Source organism: Octopus sinensis, linkage group LG5 (genome assembly GCF_006345805.1).
Source record: "Octopus sinensis linkage group LG5, ASM634580v1, whole genome shotgun sequence".
In the NCBI taxonomy this organism is placed as follows: domain Eukaryota; kingdom Metazoa; phylum Mollusca; class Cephalopoda; order Octopoda; family Octopodidae; genus Octopus; species Octopus sinensis.
Genome location: NC_043001.1, coordinates 87,863,292 through 87,875,585, shown reverse-complemented (window position 1 = coordinate 87,875,585; position 12,294 = coordinate 87,863,292). Strand labels below are relative to the sequence as shown.

Below are 12,294 nucleotides of genomic sequence, written 5' to 3'. Positions count from 1 at the left end.
CGGAAGACCTGCAGAAGAGAAAGCAGGTCAACCCCCGACACCGAGAGCATTGACAGATGGATGAATGCGCATCCAGGCTCAGCAGTTGCGTAGGAAGTCAGGGACAAGAAACTGGAAGAAAGAATGAGAGAAAGTTGGAGCAAAAGAGTACAACAGGGGTCACCACCCCCCCCTGCTGGAGCCTTGTGGAGCTTTAGGCGTTTTTGCTCAATAAACACACACAATGCCCAGTCTGGGAATCGAAACCGCGAGTCCGCTGCCCTAACCATTGGGCCATTGCGCCTCCACTGCTGCTGCTGCTGCTGATGATGATGATATATTACATATCTATTATTTTTGATAAAACACTAAGTTACAAAAGTGGCTCAGCAAGAGCACTTGCCAAATTTTAAGCGCTATGCACTCTTGAATCTCAGCCCTTGTGCAGCTTTTGTAACTTTCTGCCATTTAATAATATAAAAAACTTTAATATACTTGTGCATTTTGAGTGCTATTTCTCATGTTTGTTTTACCAAACTATATAGATGGAGAAATTTTTTTGTTAATCTTACCATCACAGAACAGTACATTACATATATATATATATATATATATATATATTACAAAGATGTACTTGCATAGCAAGTGATTTGATCTGAGATCATGTGCTGGAAAGCGAACACTGTATATATATATATATATATATATATATATATATACTGGCAAATATGTTTGTGAGCAGCAAACAAAAAATTTCATCTTACCTGTAGGAAGAACATTAAATATATGTACAACCCAGATGTGAATAACCTAGGACCTAGGTTTCAAACTTTCCAAATTACATTTGTTAATTTATATTTGATTAGTTCTCAAGTGAAGGTGTCACAGCCTCCTTCATATTCTCCTTCAGCTTGGAGGAGATCCAAAAGTCACAGAGAACAAGGACTGGACTGTAGGGAGGGTGAGGGATAGTTCTGGTGCACATCTCTGTCAAGTAATTAGTTACAAGGATGGAATTGTAGCCTGGTTCATTGCCCTGGCACAGATGCTCTAGCCTTTTGCAATGAAATCTCTTTCTGAACTTTTTCAAAGCCTCCACAAAGTATTCTTTGTTGAGTTTCTGACCAGAGGGAACCCAGTGGATGTAGATGACACCCTTGCTGTTAAAAAAGAGGATCATCGTGATTTTCCCAGTGGACTTGATTTGCCAGGTCTCTTGTACCTGTGAAAAGCAGAAGCTCAGTTCATACAAGTTAATCTAAAAACAGTCTGGAACATTTCATAAGCTTCTGTAGTATTTTTGCCTAGTTTAACACAAAACTTTATTGCATAGCAAGCTTCCAACTGGTCTTCATGTCCCAACTGCTTTTGCAAACTAGTCAGCTGTGACAAATAGTGTAGTTGACTTCACCTTTCAATCTTTTTTAGGTCAATAAAATAAGTACCAGTTGAGCACTCGGGTCATTTTAATCAACTTTCCCCCTCCCCTCAAAGTTCAGGCCTTTTTCCTATAGTAGAAAGGATTATTATTATTGTTGTTGTTGTTGTCGTTGTGGTCAGATGAAGAGTAATGGTTGACAGGATCAGCAGAGTTACTCAAAAGGCTTGTGATATTTACTTACATCTCTTAATATTTTGCATTCAGCTTTTGGGATCAAGTTTGCCTTTCTTCCTTCACAGGTTAATAAAATAAATACTTGTGAAGTACTAGAGTCAATTTAACAGATTACATTCCCTTCCATTAAATAACTGCTTCTTACTTTCATCCTTGAGCCCTCAACTCCTGATTAATTATTTTATTAACCTGTGAAGGAAGGAAGGTAAATTTGATTCCAAAAGCTGGATCCAAAACATGAAGAGATGTAATTAAATACCACAAACCTTTTGCAACACGGCATTTCTTGGGCATATTTGAAACCTGACACTGCCCATACCTCTACAAATCTAGATGCAGCTAACTTTGTTCGCAGAGGGTAAGAGTGGAAAAGTGAGGAAAAGAGCTGAACTGATACCAGTACAAAACTGGTACTTCATTTACTGACCCAGAAAGGATCAAAAGTATAGTTGACTTCAATGGGATCTGAGCAGAGATCTGGAAAACTTTTTGTCTGAGACTCTAAAAACCCTGTCAACTCATCATCTTCTAAATTACCATTATGTCAGATAAAATATTAAATCAGGTTATTTGACACAGTTAATATCCTTCATTTACAAGTTTTCTTCTACCATAGGAAGTCAAATTTTTAAGACCAAAGTTTACAGTTAACTTATACACCGAGATGACTTTGGAGGACCAAAAATTCAAGATTTGGAAAGATAGTGATGCTAGATGATAGAGACCAAAATCCATAATATATGTGTGTGTGTGTGTGTGTATATATATATATATATATATATATATATAATATATATATATATATATATATATTATATATATATATATATATATATATGTATATATGTATATGTATATATATGTATATATATATACACATATATATATATACACACACACACATATATATATATACACACACACACATATATATATATATACACACACATATATATATATATAAGTTTAAGATCGTTTTTTAAAATACCGATCATATCATGTGGCTAGTATAGAATAAAAACCTCATAGGTAATAATTATTATTAAAATTATAATTAAGGGTATCTAAAAGATACCATCATGCTGGAGATAGCAGTCAAAACTTGATTCTAAAACCACTAGAGTCAAGTTTTGACTGCTATCTCTAGCACGATGGCATCTTTTAGATACCCTTAATTATAATTATATATATATATATATATGAAAGCACACACACACACACATAAATATATGCATACATATATATACATACATACATACATATAATAGGTGATTAAATTATGTTAATAATATATACTACAACAACATCATCAACAATGTCTGGTGATGCCTGTGAGGGTGCTTGGCTTTTCCAATGCCTTAGCCTGTGGTAATGCCACGAGTGTGCTGGCTTGCTTCAGTAGATTCTGTTGAACCTTATGGTGTGTGATCAATTGAAGCACTTGGTGTTGCATTGATGTTGTTTTTTCTCTTTCTCCCCCCTTTTTTGTTTTTCTTTTGTAAAATATATTCCTTTTCATACTTTGAATTAAAATGATTACATATGCAAAAAAAAAAAAAAATTTAAAGATTAATTCCCAACAACAATAACATCAATAGCTTAGGCCAATGATAGAGGTTCTACATGATAACTCAACCTAATAGAAACAGCAGCTGAATCTCACTCAGATCAAATCTTACTGTTTTAAAAGATGACACATTGGAGTGTAGTCTTAGTCATTTTATATCTGAAGAAAGTTAGGGTGGTGACTGTTAAGAGGGCCTTCATTAAAGATCTAAAAAATAGGAGTAACTTGGCAAATAGTAACACCAGTTAAAGAATATTCTTTTCTACTCAAGGTACAAGGCCCGAAATTTTTGGGGAGGGGGGGGCAGTCAATTAGATCGACCCTAGTATGCAACTGGTACTTAATTTATCAACCCCGAAAGGATGAAAGGCAAAGTCAACCTCGGCGGAATTTAAACTCAGAACATAACGATGGACGAGATACTGCTAAGCATTTCACTCGGTGTGCTAACATTTCTTATTTCTTTATTGCCCACAAGGGGCTAAATATAGAGGGGACAAACAAGGACAGACAAAGGGATTAAGTCGAATACATCGACCCCAGAGCGTAACTGGTACTTAATTTATCGACCCTGAAAGGATGAAAGGCAAGGTCGACCTTGACGGAATTTGAACTCAGAACATAAACACAGACGAAATACCTATTTCTTTACTACCCACAAGGGGCTAAACACAGAGAGGACAAACAAGGACAGACAAATGGATTAAGTCGATTACATCGACCCCAGTGTGTAACTGGTACTTATTTAATCGACCCCGAAAGGATGAAAGGCAAAGTCAACCTCAGCGGAATTTGAACTCAGAACGTAGCGGCAGACAAAATACCGCTAAGCATTTCACTCGGCATGCTAATGTTTCTGCCAGCTCACCACCTTAGTAACAAAGAATATTAACAGTAACAACATCTGAAGTAAAAAAAAATAATAATAACTCCACCTACAGTACAGCAGTAAATGTTTACAACAAAAACCATTTCACAAAAAAAAAAAAGCAAGAAAACAAATCCTCAACAATAAAGATATTACCTACCAGAATAATATCAACAATGTCCACTACCATGTCTATAAACACTACAATAAATGCAATACATGAACAATTTAGCCATCAGAAAATAAGTTTACCTGGAACAACAAAATCTACAACATCAAAAGAAGTACAGTAAAAGCAACACACATACACAAAATTATAAATGTATTTATATAAATACATATTTATGCCATATTATATATTTGTGAAAATGTAATCTGTATATACATACATATATACATACATACACGCACACACACACATATATATAAATATATATATATATATATATGTATGTGTGTGTGTATGTCTGTATGTATATGTATATATATATATATATATATATGATATATTTGCTTCATTTTTGTGTAAGATTCTTTATATGGTATAGTTTGTTTTGAAAGTTAACTTAAATAACAGTTGAAATCACTAACAACAAATGCAAGTCTAGAAATTCAAATTTTACCAGAGATTAAATGTTGATGACATCACATATTCAACCAATCCAATCTCGTCTTTACCTCTTCCTTCTCCTCCTCTCATCCTACTTCTCTCTTCACCTCTCTCTATTGTAATTCTTTGGAAATGTTACTGATTGGATAGCTTACATTTATATGTACATGACAAAGTACAAAGTTTTTTTTTTTTGTTCTGTGATGGAGTACATTGTAGTTATATGTAAACTGAACAAGGAATATATTGCTGGGTTTCATATTCTATTTTATTTTATCATTATTTATATATTTGTTTGTGTATCTAGAGAGTTAAATTTGGTAGGAACTGAATTCAGAATACTAAAATTACAAAACAAAATGCATTGAACGATTCACTCTCTCTCTCCCATCTCTATGTGCAGGTGTATGTGTGTGTGCATATGTTTTAATATTTTTGTTTATGCAAAGCAATATTAATGACCTGGTGTTAGAACAATATACAAAAGCTTTAGAGAAAGTCATTACATAATTCTTTGCTTTCTTGGCGTTTATATAATTTCTTTTATATATCATAGTCCTCCAGGCAATAACGGAGGAATTCAAGACAGGATGCCCTTGGGAGCTCCTCTATGCTGATGACCTTGCTCTAATTGCTGAGTCATTATCAGAACTGGAGGAGAAGTTTCAGGTGTGGAAGCAAGGATTAGAATCAAAGGGCCTTAGAGTCATTCTAGCTAAAACCAAGGTCCTAATAAGTAGGAAGGTAGACAAATCACAAATGCCTTCAGGTAGATGGCCCTGCTCGATCTGTAGAAAAGGTGTAGGTAGAAACTCTATAAGATACACCAAGTGTAAGCTATGGACAGATAAGAGGTGCAGCAATGTCAAAGGAAGGCTAACTAAGAAGATAGTTTTTGTATGTGGCAGATGCTCAGGAACAATAAACACTGAAAATGCTCTGAGACCAACTTCTGTCACTTTCCAGGGAGAAAAACTAGAAATAGTTGATAGCTTCCGTTACCTAGGTGACCAAGTCAGTAGCGGGGGTGGGTGTGCTGAAAGTGTAACTGCTAGAGTAAGAATAGCTTGGGCAAAGTTCAGAGAGCTCTTACCTCTGCTGGTGACAAAAGGCCTCTCGCTCAGAGTAAAAGGCAGATTGTATGACGCGTGTGTACGAACAGCCATGCTACATGGCAGTGAAACATGGGCCGTGACTGCTGAGGATATGCGTAAGCTCGCAAGAAATGAAACCAGTATGCTCCGATGGATGTGTAATGTCAGTGTTCATACTCGACAGAGTGTAAGTACCTTGAGAGAAAAGCTGGACCTAAGAAGCATCAGATGTGGTGTGCAAGAGAGACGTTTGCGCTGGTATGGTCATGTGGTGAGAATAGATGAAGATAGTTGTGTGAAAAAGTGCCACACCCTAGCAGTTGAGGGAACCTGTGGAAGAGGCAGACCCAGGAAAACCTGGAACGAGGTGGTGAAGCACGACCTTCGAACTTTAGGTCTCACTGAGGAAATGACTAGAGACCGAGACCTCTGGAAGTATGCTGTGCGTGAGAAGACCTGGCAGGACAAGTGAGACCATAACCCGTGGCCTTCTACACGGGATGTAGCCAGTCCACTTATGCATACCTTCCCTTCTTGGGACACAAAACTCTACTTATGAAGACCTGTTGAGGCAAGTGAGAATCAGAATTCAAATCGATCAATGGAAATTGCAGCTGAGATACCAGTGCCGGTGGCACGTAAGAGAACCATCCAAACGTGGACGTTGCCAGCGCCGCCCCAACTGGCCTCGTGCCGGTGGCATGTAAAAAGCACCATCCCCTCATGGCCATTGCCAGCCTCGCCTGGCCCCCGTGCCGGTGGCACATAAAAAGCACCATCTGATCGTGGCCGTTTGCCAGACTCGTCTTGCACCTGTGCCGGTGGCACATAAAAAGCACCCACTACACTCATGGAGTGGTTGGCGTTAGGAAGGGCATCCAGCCGTAGAAACATTGCCAGATCAGACTGGGCCTGGTGCAGCCTTCTGGCTTCCCAGACCCCAGTTGAACCGTCCAACCCATGCTAGCATGGAAAGCGGATGCTAAACGATGAGGATAGGTGCAAGCATGGCTGTGTGGTAAGAAGCTTGCTTCTCACCCACATGGCTCCAGGTTCAGTTCCACTGAATGGCACCTTGAACAAATGTCTTCTACGGCCTTGGGCCAACCAAAGCCTCATGAGTGGATTTGGTAGGAAACATCCTATATATAAATGTGTGTAGATATCTATGTGTGAGTGTCTCTGTTTGTCCCCCACCTTCTCTTGACAACTGGTGGTGATGTGTTTACATCCCTGTAACTTAGCAGTTCAGCACTAGAGACCAATATAATAATTACTAGGCTTCAAAAAATAAGTCCTACAATCAATTCATTTGGCTAAAAAGCCCTTTAAGATGGTGCCCCAGCATTGCTGCAGTCAAATGACTGAAACAAGTAAAAGATAAAAGATATATATATATCATTTGATGGATGTATTCTTCAAACTTTTATTTGAGATTTAAGAGACCGATAGAATAAGTACTGGGCTTACAAAAGAATAAGTCCCGGGGTCGAGTTGCTCGATTAAAGGCGGTGCTCCAGCATGGCCGCAGTCAAATGACTGAAACAAGTAAAAGAGTAAATGGTGAATATTTTGAAAGAAAAGCAAGCTTGGATTACCAGCGATTATTGGAAATAAGTAATTCAGAGTATAGGAAATAGGAGCCTTTTGGTTATAATTCTTAAAGAGTTATTCACACCTGTATTAAATCCTGTGATTTATCTTTTATGGTGACTCAACAGAGTTTTGCGTGTGTATGTGTGTTTCACAAATGCTAACTGTGACTTTTATCATGGGAGGTCACCGGTTGTTATAAAGAAGAACACCAATATCTGTTGAGATTTATGATAAACAAATATATTCCTTCTTTTCGTAAGCAAAGAAATATGTTGTCATTACTATGAATGACAAAACATCAAGAGAGTTTGAATGTTATTGTTCTTGGTGAGATTGTAATAGCAGTCAAAGTGTAGTTATTTGGTGCTGGTGTTGGTCATTGTGCATCATTGTTTAGCTGCTGTCAGTAGCTGTCCATATCTGTCTGCCATCTTATCTTTGCTGTGTCAATGCTCTCTCTCTCTAAGTAGCAAAGGTGCACTGAATTCATAGCAATGGTTAGGCTTAAAAAGAAGTGCACCAAAAGATTAAATCGTTGCTGGAGCCAAGTCATGATTGGACAGATTTTCTTATCATGTGAGTAATATTCTAACAAATTGTTACATCAGATACAGTGATCTGATTGCTGAATATTACCGCTGCATATATACATGCACATATCAGCAATCTTGGAAGGATTGTTGTACAGGGGATGTTACTCATTAAGTGTAGGAAGGCTGAAATGGTAAATGAGGCAGAAAAACCCAATATGGTCAATGGATTATAAGATATGATAGCAAGATCTATTGGGTGTGTCTGGGGCACTCTCTTAATGGAATACCGATTTATGAAAGGGATTGGGTCCTCACTATGTACATTCACATGGAATAATTCATCGGTCTTTGACTACCTGAATGGGGATACTTGACAATCAACCTGCTGAGAGGAGATGACACCTGAGAATAGAATGATGAAGACATCCAAAGCCATCTCTGCCTCTGGATGTCTTCATCACAAGGTTTGTAAAAATCTGGTTTGACTATAAAAAACAAACTTCACATATACAAAACTGTCATGGTGACAGCACTAATTAATGGTGGTAAAACCTGGACAGTTTACAAAAAATATGCCAAAAACACTTAACCACTTCCACCTAACATACCTGTGAAAACTTTTTGACATTATGTTGCAAAATAAAATGTCAAGCATATATGAATTCCTGAACAAGTTCCAGCCGTGGTGGAGTGCAAACTCTAAACTGATGGCTAATCCATCTTTATATTCACTTGCCATAACTGCATGATATGAAATACACAAAGTGGATGTTAAAACAACAACGATGATGAAAGTCACCTTTCAATTATGATCACAAAGAAAGTAGAATTCTTGGTATAGCATCAAAAACTGTGTTGGTTTATATCTACAAGTAATATGCTCAGTAGATGTCATGTTGAGCTCTGGCATCTGATGAAAAATTTTAATGGAACATATTTTGGGGGGATTTGGGCAGACCATACATAAGTGGCATAGTACTGAAATGTTGATTCAGTTGTGTTGTCTATATTGATTCAATGTGAAATTATTGTTGTCCTTTTTCAGGATCTGTGACAATTTTTTGTATCATGGCTATGTGTTAAGTAGCTTGCTTACCAACCACATGGTTCCAGGTTCAGTCCTACTGTGTGGCACCTTGGGCAAGTGTCTTCTACTATAGCCTCGGGCCAACCAAAGCTTTGTGAGTGGATTTGGTAGACAGAAACTGAAAGAAGCCCATCGTATATATGTGTGTGTGTGTGTGTGTGTGTGTGTGTGTGTTTGTCCCCTAACATTGGTTGACAACCAATGCTGGTGTGTTTACGTCACCGTAACTTAGCATGTTCGGCAAAAGAGACCAATAGAATAAGTACTAGGCTTACAAAAGAATAAGTCCTGAGGTCAATTTGCTCAACTAAAGGCGGTGCCCCAGCATGGCCGCAGTCAAATGAGTAAAAAAAGTAAAAGAGTTACAGTAGCTACTGTCCCTAACCAGGTTTATTAGTTTCTCTAAATATTCCAACTTGTCATCACCACCCATGAGATGCTTTTATCCCCTGATGCTATAATTGTAGTAGTACCAGTTTGTAGTGTTCTGACAACCACTTTTTTTATTACTCTCTTGTAATGTTCAGTTCATGAAGACTGGCTTTCTCTAGAACTTTTTCCAGATTCTATCTCAACTTGTTAGTCTACATCTTAGGTATTTTCAAATGTATCTCCTCAAATGGGGCTGTCATGTCTAAGTATAGAACTTGTTTGATGTTTGTTGTGAAGTCGAGACCTTTGTTTAGTACTATTTCCACAGAGGTACTTTATGGGGATTTACTGATGTGAGAACTGCTCTCTCCTGGACAGAATGAGATAACTGGGAATGGCTGTTGAGATGCTAATGGTTTAGCATGACTGTTTTGGCAGAACTACATTTCTGTAACAGAGGCAAAAACATGCACAGAAATATACACATACAGATAATGGGAAAGAAACATTACACTCCATGTCAGCATGGAACATGCGTTTTAAATGATGATAATAAAGACAAAACTCGATACTCACACACATAAACAGTGAGAGAGTGAGAGAGAGAGGAGAAAATAAGAAAGACATTAAAACTTCTGATGTCAAATAAGTTGACATTGAATCAGCAGTATAAAAATAGCTATGCCAAAACATTTAATACTCCCACAGCCCCACCAGGATATGGTGAATCCTGTATCTCTATATATATAAACAGCAAAATGTCTGTGTGCGTGTCCTTTATACAAATCCACAATTTTTCAGTTAGAGAGCTCGCACTTTCTATGGTCATTCAAAACCATCCAAGGGTGGTCGTGCACATCTTTACATTTCCCCAGTCACCCCGCAAAGCCATTAAAAAATCAATAGAAGCGACATTTTTGTGAATTTTCTATCCAAAACCCAATCAAAATGCCCAAAACTTGATACGTCAATTGAATACCAGCTAGCTGTATGTGATTGGTCGGAGATTTGGACAGTACTCGCGTGTATGTGTGCACGCACACACTAGCACTATAACTCGGCGTTGCTATATTTTGATCCTTCTATTCTCATATTTGGCATACCTTGTCCATCAAAATTCTCCTATGTATGACTTATCTGGAGACTGTTGGATTCTGTATCTCTCCAGGTGTAATGTTATTCAATCAATGAATGCTCTTTATTAGATATTTTATTCAGCTTTCAAAACCTAGAAGGATATAAAGTTAAGCCAACCATCATAGAAAATGAACCTACAACATAAACAACATAAAGGGTCATAGTTAAACATTGAAAGAACTTTTGCCAGGCACTGTATTAATTCTGCCATCAATCAACCTAAGAACAACATCAATAACAAAAATGATTTCTAAAATATGTACAAAGCCACACTTCTGAGAGAAGACATAGTGAATTTAATTAATCCAGCCAACAGCACCATAAAGAAATGCCAATCACTCAAAGTGGATAGAACTCATGGAAGGAGAAGATCCAGGAAGACAAGGGATGAAGTATGATCTCTGAATGCCGAACCTTTCAGATGAGATGACAAAGGACCAAGATACCTGGCACCTTGCTGTACCCAAGAAGATTTGTCCTCCACAGCAGAAGTGTTAAGACTACATACCCTGGTGAAGAGGGTTGGTCTGCAAGAGTCCTGTGCCAGTACCACATTACAAACACTCAGCACACACTGTAAGGTGGTTGGCATAAGGAAGGGCATCCAGCTGTAGAAACCATGCCAAATCAGACTAGAGTCTGGTGCAGCCCCAAGGGTTTGCTAGCTCTGGTCACACCATCCAACCCATGATAACATGGACAACAGATGTTAAATGATGATAGCGATGACAGGCTTTTTTCAGTTTCCCTCTACCAAATCCACTTGCAAGGCTTTGGTTGGCCTGGGGCTATAGTAGAAGACACTTGGCCAAGCTGCCATGTAGTGTGACTGACCCCAGAACCATAAGGTTGGGAAGCTAACTTTTTACCACACAGCCATACCTGTGTCATTGTGCAACATTAATTTATTAAAACAAAAAAATGTTTTCCTAAGTTTATTTCAAAACAAATTTATTTAAAACTTTTTAGAAAATTACAAATCAAATTATTTTTACCCATGATTATATGGCAACTTTGGTAAGTGATCAGCACAAAACTTACAACTAATTTTGATGCATTTACACTTTACAATCTTTAGAATGTATAGATTGGGAAAAAGATCTGAAAGACACATGAAAAAAAAAAAAACATACTTCAACAGAGGATTGAAACTTTGTCATAAATATGCAGAGAACTGAATGGTATCACACAGTACCAGCTATATTTCTTTCATAGCAATAAAACCCAAAACCCCAAATTATTCAAACTCAGGATATGAAGAGCTGGAATAAATACAGTAATACTCTTAGACATTTTGTCCAACATTCAATAATAAAAAATAATAAGCTCAAAATATCTTTAAAAATAGATTATTATTATTATTATTAAATATTATGCAATAACGCTACATAGGAGTGTATATTGTCAATTAGAGGTCAGACTTGTATGTTTCTTGCAAATATTAGGGGCCAGACACATCGACTTTGCACAGACAGGCCTGGAAGTAACAGTTGGTGGGTACAGTTCAATACTACCACAATATCATTCAATGTTGGGTCCACTTAATAGTTTTCAAATCAATTCCTTCCTGTACCATTTCCCAGAGAGGGCTGAAATGATAGAATAAGAGATATTTAGTTCTTTTAGTGACTAACAAACAACATTTATCTGCTCCACAAACTACCCCATTATAATCCCATCATAGCAATGGAATTAGGTCGAAAGTACCCACCCATCCTTTCTATAAAAATAATTTGGAGAAATTTGCAAACCACTCACCTCATTTCCCTCAGCTCCTTCACAAACTTGTTACATTTCTCAACAGTATAGTCTATCTCTGCTTCTGTTGTGAAACGA

General features: G+C 37.5%; 1 protein-coding gene across 1 annotated transcript in view; it reads right to left on the bottom strand.

Annotated features, from left to right (window-relative positions):
• Positions 1-11,791: 11,791 nt before the first annotated feature.
• Positions 11,792-12,294, bottom strand: part of LOC115211785 (cysteine desulfurase, mitochondrial) — a 24,815-nt gene continuing 24,312 nt past the window's right edge. Inside the window, exons 12-13 of the mRNA XM_029780469.2 lie at positions 12,217-12,294; positions 11,792-12,047 (exon numbers count right to left, since the gene is read on the bottom strand). The exon at positions 12,217-12,294 is cut by the window's right edge and continues 12 nt beyond it. Coding sequence (XP_029636329.1) covers positions 11,984-12,047; positions 12,217-12,294 — 142 coding nt within the window. The 3' untranslated portion in view covers positions 11,792-11,983. The remainder of the gene's footprint in view (positions 12,048-12,216) is intronic.